General features: G+C 43.7%; 1 protein-coding gene across 1 annotated transcript in view; it reads right to left on the bottom strand.

Moving 5' to 3' along the window:
• Window positions 1-19315, bottom strand: part of LAMA4 (laminin subunit alpha 4) — a 175758-nt gene that overhangs the window by 66249 nt on the left and 90194 nt on the right. The window contains exons 18-21 of the mRNA XM_033936948.1: window positions 17949-18065; window positions 7742-7927; window positions 6671-6810; window positions 6318-6482 (exon numbers count right to left, since the gene is read on the bottom strand). Coding sequence (XP_033792839.1) covers window positions 6318-6482; window positions 6671-6810; window positions 7742-7927; window positions 17949-18065 — 608 coding nt within the window. The remainder of the gene's footprint in view (window positions 1-6317; window positions 6483-6670; window positions 6811-7741; window positions 7928-17948; window positions 18066-19315) is intronic.

Here is a 19315-nt window from a genome sequence, read left to right as displayed (position 1 = left end):
TGGTCAAATCTCCTTCCTTCAGTATTGGTCTAATCACAGGTCTTTTCCAGTTGGCTATGTTGATTTCTTCCAAATTTCCTAGCAGAGCACTGTAAATATTGGGATCACTATATCTGATTGCTGTAATTCTTGAATGTGATACTGTGTTGTTTGATTAAGCTTTGATTACCGATGGTTCCTGGTCATTAAGATACAGGTTGAAACGACTGTTGATTCACTTGATCTTCCATTATACATGAACTTCAGAAAATGATTTGTATTCTAAGTTCATGTTAGATTGATGGGTGCTGTCCATAATGTTTTATGTTATTTTCCTTTTAACCATATCAAACTGAAAGGTACTGTGGTATATAAATAAATAAATATGTTAAGTTATTGTAGTACTTCTCTCATCTTGTGCCATGTTACTAATTCCAGCCATATTCTTCGACTGCCTCTCTTTCTCCTCTGACTTCAGCTTTTCCGTGTTTCTGAGCAATTTGGAGAGTGTCTTCAGTCATTATTCATTTTGACCATATTTGCTTTTTCACCTTTTGCAAGGACTTTTCCCTTTCTTGATGTCTTCATATAACTCTTCTGGCACAGAATATTGGCCAAGTTGGCTCTTTGATCTAAACCAGTGGTTCTTAAATCTATCCTATGGGCCCCCGAGCCAGTGAGGTTTTCAGTGTATCCCTAATGAATATGTTTAAGAGGTTTCCATATAATGGAAGAGACAGGCAAGCAAATATATTTCATGCATATTCATTACAGATATCCTGGAAACCCAGGGTTGAGAACCACTGATCTAAACTATTTCTCAGATTCCTGAGAGGAAAACTTAAGCTTCATCTTTCCCAAGTCCTCTACCATTTAAAAAGCAGTTTGCTTCTGAAACATAACCTGTTGATTTGCATCTTAGAGGCAGTGATGGCCGATCAGTTCCTGAGCCAAAAAAGATGCCTGAAAGAAACAGCAGCCAGCATGCCTCTAGCTAAAGCGCTAATCTTGTCAATATAAGGCATCTGAAACATAAACTAAACCCATCTTCAAATGCCCCAGATCAGCCAAGACAAAAGGTCCATATTCTCTGTAGATAAACCTTGATCATGTTGTACCCAGTGAAGTCAAATGCCTGAGCCTCAAGGATTCCAGCTTACAGTCTCAGATATCTGTAAGAGCTGAGCATCCAAATAGTAGTTTTCTCAGTGCAACCACTTTGGGGTGCTTAAATTTTTCCTTCTATTATTTGAGCCCATCTGCAGGGACAGTGCTATATTGGCTGTCTCTGTTGTCAAAATGTGCAATTGGAGGTAAGAGAAACCCGCGCAGAACTTACGTACTAAATGGTGAGACCTTGGCCAGGACCACGACGGAACGTGATCTAGGGGTGATCATTAGTGATGACATGAAGGCTGCCAATCAAGTGGAGAAGGCTACCTCCAGGGCAAGGCAAATGATGGGTTGTAACCGTAGAGGTTTTGTCAGCAGGAGACCTGAAGTCATGATGCCGCTATACAGGTCCATGGTGAGACCTCATTTGGAGTATTGTGTTCAATTCTGGAGACCACACTACCGGAAGGATGTGCTGAGAATCGAGTCGGTTCAGCGAATGGCCACTAGGATGGTCTTGGGGCTCAAGGATCTCACGTATAAAGAAAGGCTGAATAAATTGCAGCTGTACTCACTTGAGGAACGAAGAGAGAGGGGAGACATGATTGAAACGTTTAAGTACATCACGGGCCGTATTGAGTCGGAAGATGGTATCTTCTGTCTCATGGGACCCTCGACCACTAGAGGGCATCCGCTGAAAATCAGGGGAGGGAAGTTTTATGGCGACTCCAGAAAGTACTTCTTCGCCGAAAGAGTGGTGGATCATTGGAACAAACTCCCACTGCAGGTGATTGAGGCCAGCAGCGTGTCGGATTTTAAGAGAAAATGGGATATTCACATGGGATCTCTAAGGAAGTAAAGTCAGGGGGGCGGGTATTTGGAATGGGCAGACTTGGTGTGTTATAGCCCTTTTCTGCCGTCATTTTCAATGTTTCTATGTTTCTAATTAAATCTCTTTTCTTGCTTAAAGGGTTGGTTTTTTTTTTTTAACGAAGAAAGAAGTTAGGAGGCTTAAGATTTCCACCTGGCAGCCAGAAAACTAATGGGGATGGGGAGAGGAGGTAGGTGAATATCCCCTAACTTAAGCAAAACTATTCTGATTCCCCTCTCAACTGGTTCCCAATTCTCCAACTGGGTCAGAAACTACTTCAGAACCAGTAGCGTACCTAGGGGGGACGGGGGGAGGTCAGCCCCGGGTGCACACCCCAAGGGGGTGCACAGGAGAGAGCTGAGTGTTCTCCCTAGGGCAGGGGTGCCCAATAGGTCGATCGCGATCGACGGGTAGCTCGCCAAGGCAAAGTGAGTCGATCACCAAGGACTCACTTTGCCTTGGCAATCTATCGGGCCGATCAGTCTTCCTCTCCCCGACGTCAATTCTGCCGTCGGAGAGGAAGTTCGGGCCAGCCAATCGCTGCCTGGCTGGGCGGAACTTCCTCTCCGACGGCAGAATTGACGTCGGGGAGAGGAATGCTGGTTGTCCCGAAGCAGGGAGAGTATGGGGCAGCGGCGGCGGCTTTGGGGCCTGTTATCCATTGGTGGCGGTTTTGGTCCTGTTCCCCGATGGCAGCGGCAGTAGCAGTGGCTTGGGGAAGGGCAGGGAGAAAGAAAGAAAGAAAGAAAGGGGGCAGGCAGGGAGACAGAAAGAAAGAAGAGAAACAGAAAAAAAGAAAGGGGGCATGAAGAGAGAAAGAAAGAAAGGTCAGGGAGAGAGGAAGAAAAAGTTGGGGGAGGGAATGAGGTGTGGAGGAGAGGCAGCATACAGGCTGAAAGAAAGATTGGATGCACAGTCAGAAGAAGAAAGTGCAACCAGAGACTCATGAAATCACCAGACAAGGTAGGAAAAATGATTTTATTTTAAATTTAGTGATCAAAATGTGTCTTAATTTATATCTGCTGTCTATATTTTACAATATGGTCCCCTTTTACTAAACCACAATAGTGGTTTTTAGCGCAGGGAGCCTATGAGCATCGAGAGCAACGCTGGGCATTCAGCGCAGCTCCCTGCACTAAAAACTGCTATTGTGGTTTAGTAAAAACGGAGGGGGGTGGGTATTTGTCTATTTTTGTATGGTTGTTACTGAGGTGACAGTGCATAGAGTCATCTGCTTTGACCTCTTTGAAAAACCCCCGGAATAGGAATGATAATTAACAATTCTATGCGTACAGTGTGCGTTGTGTTTTTTTTTAATTTTATTGTTGGTAGATCATTTTGACTTGGTCATTTTAAAAGTAGCTCGCAAGTCAAAAAAGTGTAGGCACCTAGTCTAGGGGATTCTGGAGGTGATTTGGGGGGCTCACCTTCACCTATAAGGGATCTGTAGTGAGATGATGACATGGGACCCTTTTGTGAAGTTCACAGTAGTGCCCTATTTAGGTGGCATGTCTGGGTGTTCAGTCCATCACTTTGCAGACCCCTCCCATGTCCAACAGGGCTTGTTCTAGGCGTTTTGAACTTGGACAAAAAGTTGGACAAAAATGTGGTATAAAGATGAACAATTTAGTGGCTTCCCTTCCAAAACCGGAAGTTATGTCCGGGGGAAGAGGGGAGGGAAGAGAAGGGAAGCCGGCACGCACATGTTAGATCCCCGAAGCATAAATTCGCTACGGGCTGAGGCGGGAGACAGGTCAGTGAAGCTTTCCATTTGCTCTTCTTGCTGCCGGGTCCTGCCTACTTTCAGTTTCCGCGAAGGCAGGACCCGGCAGCATTTCCCCCAATCAATTGTGATCTTGGGCCGATCAGCCTTCTTCTCCAACGGCAGAATTGACATCGGGGAGAGGAATGCTGGTCGGCCCGAAGTAGGGAGAGCTTGGGTGGGGCGGCAGCCGGCGGCTTTGTGGCCTGTTCCCCGATGGCAGTGACATTGGCAGTGGCTTGGGGGAGGGCAAGGCGAAAGAAAGTAAGAGGGCAGGAAGAGAAACAGAAAAAAAGAAAGGGGGCATGAAGAGAGAAAGAAAGAAAGGGCAGGAAGAGAGGAAGAAAAAGTTGGGAGGAGGGGAATGAGGTCAGGAGGAGAGGAAACATACAGGCTGAAAGAAGGGAAGAAAGATTTAATTGCACAGTCAGAAGAAGAAAGTGCAACCAGAGACTCATGAAATTACCAAAGGTAGGAAAAATGATTTTATTTTCAATTTAGTGATCAAAATGTGTCCGTTTTGAGAATTTACATATGCTGTCTATATTTTGCACCATGGCCCCCTTTTACTAAAACGCAATAGTGATTTTTAGCGCAGGGAGCCTATGAGCGTCGAGAGCAGCGTGGGGCATTCAGCGCAGCTCCCTGCGCTAAAAACCGCTATCGCGGTTTAGTAAAAAGGGAGGGGGAATATTTGTCTATTTTTGTATAGTTGTTACTGAGGTGACATTGCATAAAGTCATCTGCCTTGACCTCTTTGAAAACCTGCAGAATATAAATGATAATTAACATTTTCTCTGCCTACAGCGTGCTTTGTGTTTTTAAAATTTTATTGTTGGTAGATCATTTTGACTTGGCCACAAAGGTAAGGGCGAGGGAGGGAAGGGAGCTGCTGAAAGACATCTAGTAATCCTTGCAGGCTTGACTACAGGGAATTATTTTTGTAAAATCATGTTTTGTTATGTGACTGGCATTATTTAGACTTTAATTTCTATGAATGAATAGAATGAAATTGCTTGTTTTTATGTGCGTGCGCTGAAGGAAAGTGGAGAGAGAGTGGGCTGAGGATGCTGAAGGGAAATGGGGAAGAGAGAGTGGGGAGAAGACGCTGATTTATAAATTGACAATTGTACAGAATATTGTTTCTTTTTGTACTTTAATATAAACAATTCAAAGCTTGTGTGGATGGAATCAGGTGGTTTGCGGGGATGGGGACCAAGCTTACAGAGATTAGTCCAATAAAATGGTATTTTTTTATTTCTCATTATTTGTTTTATTTTTATTTGTTAATTTGTAAAGTGGTGATTGTTATGTATCAGTTTTTTCAAATTTACATCTACTGTCTTTATATTTTGCACTGTATTAGAGGACATGTGTTACTCTTTTTGTGGTGTTGCATTGTATCCAAGGTCTGGTTTCTTGGCGGTTCAGTTTAACTTTTGTCTACATATTTCTATTTTTAGTTTGTGATTATTCCATATTGGGTGAGGGTGTATCTCTGTTCTGTGTGTATGAAAAGAACATAGTTTTCAGTTGGCATTGCGGGATCTGGCCTGTTTAGTTTTACAATGTATGTGTTGGTGTTCTAGTGCTCACTGCAGTGTTTAAGATGCTGCCTTTTCCTAGGTACACTCTTATTGTGCGATATGTGGATTGTTACTAAAAGTCATATTTTTCATATAGATAGGGAGGGTGTCAAAAAATGATGGGCCCCGGGTGCCACATATCCTAGGTACACCACTGTTCAGAACAATCTTGGAGTTTCAGGATCCATTCATCACCATCTGATGGAGACAGGAGTCTGCAGCTGAATCACAATAATATGTGTAGACAATCAGGACTGGAACAATCAAATCATGATCCTGTCTTCCAATAGGAGTTCGCTGGATCATAAGCTGTGCCTTCTGAAGGCTCTCTGATTACTTTCAACTTTTGTCTCAGCTTCAGATGGTAACTCTCTAGATTACAGCTACGCCATATAAGAAACAGGGAAAACAAGACTATAAACTGATTCGTAGCTGCCTTTTCTGATTGGAAACTAAACTAAACCTTAGGCTTATATACCGCATCTTCTCTATAACAACAGAGCTCAGCATGATTTACAAAAATTAGAAAAGAGACCAAGTATAATATGAATTTGGAGGAGTGGAATTTACAACTTTGAAAGGAGGAGGAGTTTGATAGAAAAGAGTGCCCAGATCATGGTCCCATCTTCTAGTTATGCCATCAAATCATGACTACAACCACATCTTCCATGGGGGTGTGGAAGAGGAAATCCAGATCATAACCACATTTTTTGAAGGGGAGCCAGTTCTGGTCATGATTTTAAGTTGGGGGAGGGAGAGGGGTAACTACTCGGAAGGAATTTATGTTTAAATGGTCTTTTTTTCCCATTTTGGAGGATCTCTGCCCTTTCCCCTTCATAATAGTAACAGAGGGGTAAAAAACGGGGTAGCTCCTTTAGCTGTGCAGCGAGAAGCTGTTCCACAGAGGAACAGAATGCGTGGGCAACTAGGCACAGCTTCTCTCCATTCCACAAGGACTCAACAGAAGATGTCAGGAGTTAGTTCTTTAGCACAGGGGCTCACTCACTTTCCTGCTGCCCAGGTACATGATAAACCGGTCCTCCTGCTGCACCTCTTTCCCCGGCAGCTTCATATAGAGGCTCATGGAGGAAAAGGCCTTCAGCTCAGAAAGATCAACCTTGGAATTGACCTCAACTGCTGACTGACCTTCAAACTTCATGGAAACTTGAACCTAGACAAAAAGACACAATGTTAATAAAATAAAGAGCCTAATATTCAAAGCAGTCAACTAGTGTGTGAAAGTAAGTGCTGATGGTTAACATTTTTCACGACCACTAATTTCTATAGAGCTGCTAGATATACACAGATTGGTGACCATGGTGGCCTGGTTTTTAGAATCACCCTAATGGCTAGAAATACCTTGCTAGCCACGCTTCTGGTCTGTGCAATCAGCTCTCGGATCCGTTGAATGCTGGCTGAGATGTTGGCTGCTGGCTGTTTCATCTCAACGGTGTGAAGCTTACTCAGGACCCGAGGAACAACCTCTGTTAAGTTCCTCACTGCAAGCAGAAAGGAAAGAGAAATTAAGACTCATTTGCTCTTTTTTGAATCTCATCAGACCAGTCCAGAACCTGTGGGTTATGCCCAATTACCAGCAGATGGAGACAAAGAAAGTCCTGCAAACTTCACCCTGTAAAGGCATTGTGCAGTGTTAGGTCTTTAGTATTTTGTGTAATCCAGTAACCCAATGCATATGCCAATTGACTTCATGTCTTCCAACTGAATCAGTTTTCACATACGCAGACGATATTTTCATTTTACTTGAAGTTGATTCTGCTTTAAATAATTTAAATCTTATATCTTAAGAATTCAGGATTGGGCCTCTTCAGTATGTATGAAATTAATTTTTTTTCACTCAGAGAATAGTTGCTCTGGAAAGCAATGCCTGAGGTTGTGGTAAGAGCAGATAGCGTAGCTGGTTTTAAGAAAGGTTTGGACAAGTTCCTGGAGGAAAAGTCCATAGTCTGTTATTGAGAAAAACAAGGGGGAAGCCACTGCTTGCCCTGGATTGGTCGTATGGAAATTTGCTACTCCTTGGGTTTTGGCCAGGGACTAGTGACCTGGATTGGCTACCATGAGAATAGGCTACTGGGCTTGATGGACCATTGGTCTGACCCAGTAAGCCTATTCTTATATTCTTACCACCCCACTGGAAACAGAAAAAATACCAAAGACCTAAGGTTGCATGATGCCTTTATAGAGCAAAGCACAAATGACCTTTTTTATTTTTGTCTCCATCCACTGGTAAATTGGCATAACTCACAGGTTCTGGACTGATCTGGTGAAGATGATAAAGAAAAAACCCATTTACGCCTGTGGGTATCTGTTGAAGAGGATGATGCAATGCGAGTGTGCCTGAGTCACTGACAGTGCAGGGTAGTGATGGGGTCGTGCACTTGCGTAGCCTAGGGCACTGACGGGATGATATACCTGTATCTCCAGCTGCGCCAAGTACACGATTGTAAGCAGATTTGTCGTATACAGGACTCCTTAGATTCTCTTTCCAGCTGTTCACATTCTGGGACATGGGCTCTGTGATGTTTGTCAGCGCTGTGGTGCTGTTCAGGGTTTCCTCAGCCAATTGCTTGATCTGCTCCAAACGCTTTCCTGTGTCACCTGCCATCAAAGAGATAGAACGTGACCTAATGATCTGGTTTCACCTCCGTCTTGCATTGCTGCGGACTGGCAGAATCCGCATATACCCTTGCTAAAAACTAGCAACACAAGCAAGGATGTTGCTATTTGGATTTCCTACGCATCAGGGCTGCCCCCCTCTGCCACAGAGATGCTTATTCCAGTGGACCTTACAAGTTACTTATGTATTTATTTCTTCATTCATTCCATTTTCTATCCCGTTCTCTCAGGGGAGCTCAGAGCGGTTTACATTCATTTCTTCAGTTACTGTCCAGGTGCTTTCTTGGGTTCACAAGCTAAGCTCTCTATCCTGGGACCTCAACCCCTGCACACACTGCCCCCTACCACTCTGACATCTTGGAAGGATGTCTCGCTCAGAACAGCTTACAGGTTAACATACATAATATACAGTCTATTATCTTTATATTATCGTTATTTTTCGTTGTTATTTTCTAAACATACGGCTTATTCCAAACAGGTCCTCTCGGACATTACCTACCAAAATGTACATCTTATACTCTTGCTAAGCAAATTGTATTTCTATATTCTTGCTTTCTTAAAGTCTATGCTATCTGTATTTCATATGTATATCTGCATATTATGTTTCACTGAATGTCCAGCTCTCTTGATTGTAAACCGCCTAGAAGTCGCAAGATTGTGGCGGTATAGAAGAATAAAGTTATTATTATTATTATTAACAGGCTATAATATGCCATAGTTACAGTACGAGTTGTTTTGTTTTTATCCTAACTCGACACATACTTAGGATCTAATCTAATCTTTAGGTTTGTATACCGCATCTTCTCCACGTTTGTAGAGCTCGGCGTGGTTTACAGTGGAAGAAATAGGAAGGAACTACAACAGAGGGTTAGAGGTAAACATAGAAACATAGAAAGTGACGGCAGAAAAAGGCCGAGGCCTATCGAGTCTGCCCACACCACTGACCCACCCCCCTATTTAATCGCTCTCTGATGACCTTTCCCTCGTAGAGATCCGACATGAGCATCCCATCTGTTCTTGAAATCCAGCACACTGCTGGCCTCGATCACCTGCACTGGGAGCTTATTCCAGCTGTCAACCACTCTCTCGGTGAAGAAGTATTTCCTGGTGTCACCATGAAACTTTCCGCCCTTTATTTTCAGCGGGTGTCCTCTTGTGGCGGAGGATCCCCTAAGAAGGAAAATATCATCTTCTACCTCGATAAGACCAGTGACATACTTAAACGTCTCAATCATGTCTCCTCTCTCCCTACGTTCTTCGAGAGAGTATAGCTGCAATTCTTTCAGTCTTTCTTTGTATGATAGATCTTTAAGCCCCGAGACCATCCTGGTGGCCATTCGCTGTACCGACTCGACTCTCAGCACATCTTTACGGTAATGTGGCCTCCAGAATTGTACGCAGTACTCCAGATGAGGTAGTAGTGTGAAGAAAATTTAGAGGACTTGGGATGCCAGGATATAAGTTTCCTACAATTCCTAAGTTGGAGGGAGACTTACATATTTGTGAAAAGCCAGGTTTTCAGATGTTTGCGGAAAACTTGGAGGGAGCTCAAGTTCCGAAGAGGGGAGGTAAGGTTGTTCCAGAGCTCAGTGATTTTGAAGTGGAGGGAGGTCCCTAGCTTTCCTGTGTGGGAAATGCCTTTTAGCGAGGGGAAGGATAGTTTTAATTTGTGGGAGGATCTGGTGATATTAGGGTTTGAGGAATTCCAGGAAAGAGGGATAAGGGGAGGGAGGATACCATGTAGGATTTTGAATGCTAAACAGGCGCACTTATAGTGGACCCTGGCGATAATCGGAAGCCAGTGGAGCTTGGCCATGAGCGGGGAGACATGGTCAAATTTACTTTTAGCGAAGATGAGCTTGGCCACGGCGTTCTGAATCCGTTGGAGGCTATGGAGGTTTTTCTTAGTTAGGCTTAAGTAGATAGAGTTGCAATAGTCCAATCTGGAAAGGATGGTGGATTGGACAAGGAGGGTAAAATGTTTTTGATGGAAGCTGGATCTAACTTTCCTCAGCATGTGAAGGCTGAAAAAGCATTTTTTTACCAAGGATTGGAGGTGGTCATTGAAGGACAATGTGGAATCAATGATGACGCCCAAGACCTTGCTCGAGAACTCAAGCTGTAGAGAGGAGCCAGAGGGTAGTGGGATGGAGGTGGGTAGGTGGTCTAGTTTTGGGCCAAGCCAAAGAAGTCTTGTTTTGGACTCATTCTATTTCATTTGCACAGTGTGGGCCCAGGATTGTAGGTTCATTATACAGGAGGATATGTTCTTAGACAGGTCGGTGAGGTTTGAATCGGTCTCGAGGACGAGGATGTCGTCTGCATAAGTGTAAATTGTTTCAAGGGGGGATAGGTGGAGGAGTTTTAGGGAGGACATATAGATGTTGAAAAGGATAGGAGATAGTGGAGAGCCTTGAGGGACTCCACAATTCGGTATCCAGGGGGAGGATGAGGTGCCATTGATGTTAACAATGTAAGAACAAGAGCGGAGGAATTTAGAGAACCAATCTAGGACTGTGCAGTTGATGCCTATCTCAGAGAGTTGGTAAACAAGAATATCATGGTGGACAACGTCGAAAGCAGTGGAAAGGTCAAATTGTAGGAGGACGGCAAACTTGTTTCGAGAATGAAGTTGTTGAACCCTTGAAATCAGGGAAGACAGTAAGGATTCGGTGCTGAAGTTAGGACGAAAGCCATATTGATTGGGTAGAAGAATAGAGAATCTCTCTAAGTATGATGAGAGTTGGGTAGAATCTAATACCAATGTACATTTCTTTGTAATCCATTGGTCTAGGGCAAAGGGTCAAAGGATCCATAAACTGCATGCTCTGCTACATTACACCAGGGAACTGGAATATAGCAAGACCAGAATTTGAAGATTTTATTTACCAAAATTCACTAACGGCAACATACAACCTAATCCTAGGAGACCTAAACCTCCATCTCGAAGTAGTCCATCCAAACAAGTAGAAAACTTACTATCATACTTCAAAGCCTTAACATACAAGATCTTAGACCCACAATCCACACATGAGAAAGGTCACCAACTTGACATTGCAGCCTTCATAGAAACATAGAAACATAAAAATAGACGGCAGATAAGGGCCCACGGCCCATCTAGTCTGCCCACCTTAATGTCCCTCCTCTACCTTTGCCCTGTGAAGAGATCCCATGTGCCGATCCCATTTGGCCTTAAAATCAGGCACGCTGCTGGCCTCAATCACCTGTAGTGGAAGACTATTCCAGCGATCAACCACTCTTTCAGTGAAAAAGAATTTCCTGGTGTCACCTCGTAGTTTCCCGCCCCTGATTTTCAACGGATGCCCTCTTGTTGTCGTGGGACCCTTGAAAAAGAAGATATCTTCCTCCGCCTCGATGCGGCCCGTAAGATACTTGAACGTCTCGATCATGTCCCCTCTCTCTCTGCGCTCCTCGAGCGAGTATAGCTGTAATTTGTCAAGCCGTTTTTCGTATGGTAGATCCTTGAGTCCCGAGACCATCCGGGTGGCCATTCTTTGCACCCATGACCCAACAGCCCATTCAACCAGAGATTCAAACCTCAAATGGAAAATGGTCCCGATCCCTCTGGTCAGACCACTACACATACTCTTTCAATATCAACTGGGCCGAAAGCAAAGTTAGGAGTTAGGAGATGAGGTGTGTTTTTATTGCATTCCTAAAGTTGAGGAGTCCTTCAAGGGATCTGATCTGTGAGGGCAGTTGATTCCAGTGGATTGGTATGAAATGGGAGTAGGAACATTGTTTGGTGGTTTGCAGTTGAAGGGCACAACCATGGGGCGTTTTGAGGTGCATTTCATCTTGGGAGCAGAGGAACCTGTTCGGCATATACAGAGGCAGTTTGGTCATCATTTAGCCTGATGCCATGTCATACAAGGATTTGAACACTAGCATGAAGCCCCAATGTTTGCCTATGAGCCAATGATAGAGCCTGGGAGACAGGATCACGGGCACTGAGGTTTTTTAGAAGTCTGATTACTGTGTTTGCCATGAGACTGTTGAATAGCACATTGTAGTAGTCCATGCGGGAGAGGACTAAGGTATAGAGTGGCTGGGTGAAGTCGGATTCAGAAAACTAGTTGCCACCTGAGAGGTTGGAGCCAAGGAGTATTCCTAGGCTATGTGCTTGGTCTTTTGCAGTTATGGTAGCGAGGGATGGATGTAGTTGCAGTGTTCTATGTGGATCCAAAGGAGTTCTGTTTTGGAGGTGTTTAATTATAATTTGTTGACAGATATCCAATTTGGTTTCTGAGAGACAGTTTAGGAGTTTTGTAATCTGGGCATCACGGGTTTCTCCTAGCTATAGGTATAGTTGGATGTCATCCGTGAAGGAGTTAATCTATTTGGTATTTGCAGGCTATGTCTAGGATGGATCTAATGTAGAGATTGAATAATAGGGGGGTAGTAGAGCCCTCTGCGGAACACCGTATTTGATCAATAGTGCATTGTTGAGTGATAGACTTTGGGATCTATTATTCAGGAAGGAGGAGAACTATCATAATGCAGTGTCTCAGATACCAATTTCAGAGAGCCGTGCAATGAGGAGAGGATGTCAATAGTGTCGAACAACAAACAATGAAAATGGCCCAATTTCCACAGAAAAAATGGCAATCCAAACAAAGCAAAATTAACACTGTCCACATTTATGTTTGCGAACCCAACACGGGCCATATTTCAGTAAAACACCTTCCTCAGGGGTCCAATAGAAAGTTGTTATAAAATGGTGTTGCTAACCAAAAAGAACCAGCATCAGGGCCTAGTGAGGTTCCAAGGATGACCTTTATCAGTTTCTTCATCTTGGTCATGATATGAGATAAAATGTCTCTGATGCCAAATATGTGGACCGTCAAAATGTGATCAGAGTGCTTTGCCCATTCTCTCTGATTTATTTATTCAATTTTCTATACCCTTCTCCCAGGGGAGCTCAGAACGGTTTACATGAATTTATTCAGGTACTGAAGCCATTTCCCCTGTCTGTCTCAGTAAGCTCACAATCTAGCTAATGTGCCTGGGGCAATGTGGGAATTAAGTGACTTGCCCAGGGTCACAAGGAGCAGCGTGGGTTTGAACCCACAACCTCAGGGTGCTGAAGCTGTAGCTTTAACCACTGTGGAGTCTGAAATGTGTGTCTCAGCCAAGCAAACTAAGATGTTACTGCTGCTGATTGTCTTTGGCACATTCAAGATTCCATGCCCAGGATCCGGAATTGGAGTAGGCCTGTATTTTTCTTCTTCCATAGTCTTGGGGGGAAAGGAACAACTTGTGCTGCTTTTTCTATTGGACCCCTGAGAAAGCTGTTTTACCGAAACACGGCCTGTGTTGGGTCTGCAAACACAAATGTGGACAGTGTTTTTAATTCTCTATAAAGAAATAAAATGAAGTTTGTGAACATTGTTGGTTTCTACATCTTTTGCTTTTCTTCAATAGTGTCAAATGCCACACTAAGAGCCAGCAGGATATCGTTACCCTTATCCATGAGTTTCCAGCAGTCGTCGATGATGTTGAGAAGGATGGTTTCAGTACTGTGGAATTTCCTGAATCCCAATTGGAAAGTGGATAGGGCTTCTTGTTTGTCAATGAAAGAGCATCATTGGTTTAACACTGTTTTTTCCAGGATTTTGGAGATGAACAGTAGGTTGGAGACAGGTCTAAAGTTGCCGGGCACGTTAGGGTCGAGGGTGGGGTTTTTCAAGATTGGTCTCATAATGGCTGACTTCCAGTTTGCGGGCACTACGCCTACTTGTAGAGAGGTGTTGATAAGGGGAAGGATGGAGTCTACAAAGGTGTCTTTCACAGGTGTCTTTCACAGCCACTAGGAGGTATGGTGGACAAGGGTCTAGGTTTGAACTGGAAGGGCAAATAGTGTCTAGTATCTCGGTGATGTCATCATGGGAGACAGTTTCAAAGTGAGTTAGATTCCCAATTGTAGTTTTAATTATCTTGTCTGAGTCATGGAGGGGACGATGACAATGTCTGTAGCATGGTGGAGTCAAGGTGAGACTGTGTTTTGTCTACTTTGTCAGTGAAGTAGTCTGCGAGCGTTTCGGTATTAAGTTCAGTGTTAAGGCATCGATTGTCTCCTTGTAACATTGTATCTCTTATCTATTGGGGGGTCTTTAATAGTTGTTGAGATTAGTATATCTTTTTAGCCTGCAGTGTGGCTTTTTTATATTCTTCTTGTAATTCCTTCCATTTGGACCTGCCACTGTCAATCCTGGATTTGTATTGTTACCTTTCCGCTTTCCTTAGTTCTATTTTCATAGTCCATAAGTCATCGGTAAACCAGGGGAAGGAGTATTTGTGGGGATAGTATTGATCTCCTTGACTGGCGCTAGCTCTTTGTATAAGGTTTTTACCTCAGTGTGCCAGTCTACAGCAGCCTTGTCAACAGATTCAGAATTGGGTTTTAATGTTCCCAAGCAAGGATATGAACTAGTAGTGAAGAAATACCATACCATACAATTTCTGATATCCTGAAATTTTCTACAAGGATTCATTGTGGTTTACAATATAATTACAGGACAGTCAGTTTGAATTACAGTAAGATTGAAATGGGTAGGCTTCTAGTGGATTACAAAGAGAAGAGATATGTCTTTAACCTCTTCCTGAAATTGAAGTGCTTGGGGAGCTGACTCAACTGTAAGGTAGGCTGTTCCAGGCTTTGGGTTCCTGGAATTCGAAGGTACACTTGAATAGCTTTTTCTGTTGAGTTATGAAATACTCTGCAGAATAGCAATTGGCTCTTGATAAAAAGAGAAATGGGCGTTTCCTTTTATTCATAAATAAATTTATCTTCAGCTTCCCAAATGTTACCTGTGATGAAAGCTATTGCCTTGTAGTGCATCCTCACAAGTAAAGAGTAGGTTACCTTAGTCAATTGTCACCTACCTTGGTCAATTATGCTCAGCTTGTTGGTGGCGCTCTTCAGGTGATTCTGGAGAGAATTCTTCCTGAGAAGTATCGAGGAGAGCCACTGTCTAGTCCCAATGACACCCAGATCATCACCTAGGTTGGAAAGGCCTGTGGAGAGATCCTCTAAGTTGATAGCGTCGTTGTATATCTTCTTATGTTGGGTTTGCTTCCTGGTTGATGGTTGATTCGTTGTATAGGTGTGGTTGAATGTGATCAAATGGTGATCAGATCAGGGTACTGATTTGGTAGTGCAGCCAGGTAGTCTTGTGATGAGCAGCGTATAACTTAGGTCCGATAGTGAAGTGACAAAGTCTGCTGTGGATCTGATCTCGTTTGGGTAGCATGCGAAGTTAAAGTCTCCAAGTATGATAACTTAGTTGTATGTGATGACCAGTTTGCTAAGGACGGATAGCAGGTTATCTAAGATGGTCATTGGAGAGTGTGGTGCTCTGTATATCATGGCAAAGGTTATGTCTCTGTTGTGACCTGCCGAGAAGGTGAGGCACTCTAGTGCGTGTAGTGTGATGGGATCTATCAGTCTTGGGTTTAGGCTGGACATAATGATGGCAGCTGAACCTCCACCTCTAGTGTCCGTGCATGAGCAAGCTATTGCTTGGTACCCTGGTGGCAAAGCATACCCATGGTAGCTCCGTCATTGTCTTTAAGCCAGATATATGATTTATGGACTCGGCCCTCAGCTACAGACAAGGGTTGACGCAGATGACCCGTTTAGTAATTTCGAGTTTACACCCAGCGGTGTCTACTGTGAGCTGTCAAAGCTTAAGGTTAACAAGGCAATGGGGCCTGACAACCTACACCCCAGGGAGTTGTGTGATGTCTTGGCGGAACCGCTATCCGCGCTCTTCAATCTCTCCCTTAGTACGGGTAACGTCCCGTTGGACTGAAAGACGGCTAATGTCATTCCACTCCACAAGAAAGGCTCCAAGATGGAGACAGCAAACTACAGACCAGTGAGTCTCACATCAATAGTGTGCAAACTAATGGAAACTTTAATCAAACGCCAATTGGATACGATCCTGAATGAGGAGAATCTGCGGGATCCCCGTCAACATGGATTTACTAAAGGGAGATCCTGCCAATCCAACCTGATCAGCTTCTTTGACTGGGTGACGAGGAAGCTGGATGTTGGGGAGTCCCTGGACATCGTATACCTGGACTTCAGTAAAGCATTCGATAGCGTACCACACCGCAGGTTGCTGAGCAAGATGAGTTCTATAGGATTGGGTGACACATTGACGAAATGGGTTGGGAACTGGCTTGGAGGTAGGCTTCAGAGGGTAGTGGTGAACGGCACCCCCTCCGAAATGACGGAGGTAATCAGTGGAGTGCCGCAGGGCTCAGTCCTGGGCCCGATCCTATTCAACATCTTTATAAGAGACTTGGCAGAAGGGCTGCGAGGTAAAATAACATTATTCGCCGATGACGCCAAACTAAGCAATGTAGTGGGGAAAAGCACAACAGACATAAATTCAATGTCCGACAACATGATGCACGATCTACTCCTACTGGAGCGCTGGTCTAGGTCCTGGCAACTCAGCTTCAATGCCAAAAAATGCAAAGTCATGCACCTGGGCAGCCAAAATCCATGCAAGACTTACACTCTTAATGGCGAGATCCTAACAAGAACTGAAGCAGAACGAGACTTAGGGGTGATCGTCAGTGAGAACATGAAGACTGCCAATCAAGTGGAGCAAGCTTCATCCAAGGCAAGGCAAATCATAGGTTGCGTACTCAGGAGTTTCGTCAGCCATAAGCCTGAAGTCATTATGCCATTGTATAGATCCATGGTGAGGCCCCCCCTGGAATACTGGGTGCAATTCTGGAGGCCGCATTACCGTAAGGATGTGCTGAGACTGGAGTCGGTCCAGAGAACGGCCACCCGGAAGGTCTCGGGACTCAAGAATCTCCAATACGAGGAACGGCTGGATAAGTTGCAGCTGTACTCAATCGAGGAACGTAGAGAGAGGGGTGACATGATCGAGACATTCAAGTATCTCACGGGCTGCATCGAGGTGGAAGAAGATATCTTCTTTTTCAAGGGTCCCACGGCAACAAGGGGGCATCCGTGGAAAATCAGGAGCGGGAAACTGCACAGGGACACCAGGAAATTCTTTTTCACTGAAAGGGTGGTTGATCGCTGGAATAGTCTTCCACTTCAGGTTATTGAGGCCAGCAGCGTGCCTGATTTTAAGGCCAAATGGGATAGACACGTGGGATCTATTCACAGAGAAAGGTAGGGGAGAGTCATTGGGGTGGGCAGACTAGATGGGCCCTTGTCTATCATCTATTTCTATGTTTCTATGTTATTGACCAAAATGGGACTCCTGATGCGGCTGTCGAGTCTTTGCTTTGATTCAGGCGTTCATGATCTACTACTTTTTGCATGGTTTTTACTGTTGGTTACTAATAAAGTGGGTTTTGAAGACCAGGCGCGCTCTGCTCTTGTTTCTGTAATGTCCAGCTTTTGCATCCTTAATTGACCACTGAGAAAATTAGTGCATGGACCAGTCTGATGTTCATTTTAACTGTTATTTCTTTGCCTTTAAATACCTTATCAAGAGCCTTCATTAAACTCTTTGGTAAGCAAGGAAATGAACTAGTAGTGAAGAAATACCATACCATACAATTTCTGATATCCTGAAATTTTCTACAAGGATTCATTGTGGTTTACAATATAATTACAGGACAGTCAGTTTGAATTACAGTAAGATTGAAATGGGTAGGCTTCTAGTGGATTACAAAGAGAAGAGATATGTCTTTAACCTCTTCCTGAAATTGAAGTGCGTGGGGAGCTGACTCAACTTTAAGGTAGGCTATTCCAGGCTTTGGGTTCCTGGAATTCGAAGGTACACTTGAATAGCTTTTTCTGTTGAGTTATGAAATACTCTGCAGGATAGCAATTGGCTCTTGATAAAAAGAGAAATGGGCGTTTCCTTTTATTCATAAATAAATTTATCTTCAGCTTCCCAAATGTTACCTGTGATGAAAGCTATTGCCTTGTAGTGCATCCTCACAAGTAAAGAGTAGGTTACCTTAGTCAATTGTCACCTACCTTGGTCAATTATGCTCAGCTTGTTGGTGGCGCTCTTCAGGTGATTCTGGAGAGAATTCTTCCTGAGAAGTATCGAGGAGAGCCACTGTCTGGTCCCAATGACACCCAGATCATCACCTAGGTGAAAGGAGGAAAGGAACAGAAAAACAGGTAAATGATGTGGGCCAGGGTCTCTTTCTTACTCAATCCCCATCATTTCCCTCACATCTGCTCTTCGATGCCACTAAACTCTAGTACATGAAAAGAATGGCCTAGTGGTTACAGCTCCAGCCTCAGCACCCTGAGGTTGTGGGTTTGAACCTTGTGCTGTTCCCTGTGACCCTGGGCAAGCCACTCAATCCTCCAATGCCCCAGATACATTAGACAGATAGGGAAAATGCTTGAGTACCTGATTGCAAACTGCTTAGATAACTTTGATAGGTGGTATATAAATACCTAATATTAAAAAATAAATAAATCAGGAACACTACACTAATCCTAAAGACTTAGGGGCCCTTTTACTAAGGCATGTTAACCGAGTACCTATGGGCTGCATGGTAGTTAACGCACACTAATTCATTAGCGAACACTAAGGGGACGATTCATCAAGATCTGGTAAAGGTTCACTTGTACCGCACCTTGACGACCTGCAGGATTCAGTAGCCTGCAGTATCCCAGTATTGCAGGTTGCTGAATCCTGTCTTTTAGGAATAATGCTGTAGAATGGAACGAGTAGACGTGAATCATTTGTTTACTCTTTCTAAAACTACTAGGACTTGGGGGCATGCAATGGAGCTACAATGTAGTAGATTTAAAACAAACCGGACAAAATATTTCTTCACTCAATGTAGCGGCATTTAATTTTCAAAAGGGCAACTATGATAAAATGAGGAAAATAGTTAAAAAAGATCAATGGCAAAGATTAGGCATGGACATTATTTAAAAATACCATTGTGGAAGCTCAGACCAAATGTAGTCCATGTATTAACAAAGGTGGAAAGAAGGGAAAAAGAGACATGGTTAAAAGGTGAAGTGAAAGAGGTTATTAGAGTAAAAAAAAATCCTTTAAAAATGGAAAAAAGATCCAAATGAAGAAAATAAGAGATATAAGCACTGGCAAGTTAGATGCAAAGCATTGATAAAGAATGCTAAAAAAAGAATACAAAGAGAAACTTGCCAAACAGGAAAAACTCATAGTAACAACCTTTTTAGGAACATCAGAAGCAGAAAACCTCTAAGGGAGTCCATTGGGACTCTAGGATGATCAAGGAGCCAAAGGGGCGTTCAGGGGAGATAAGGCCATAGCGGAGAGACTGAATGAATTCTTTGCTTCAGTCTTTACGGAAGAAGATGCAAGAGATCTACCTGAACCAGAAATGGTTTTCAAG

The sequence above is a fragment of the Geotrypetes seraphini genome, chromosome 3 (genome assembly GCF_902459505.1).
Source record: "Geotrypetes seraphini chromosome 3, aGeoSer1.1, whole genome shotgun sequence".
NCBI lineage: Eukaryota > Metazoa > Chordata > Amphibia > Gymnophiona > Dermophiidae > Geotrypetes > Geotrypetes seraphini.
Note: the sequence above shows the minus strand (reverse complement) of the source record. Positions and strands in the feature narration are given on the sequence as shown.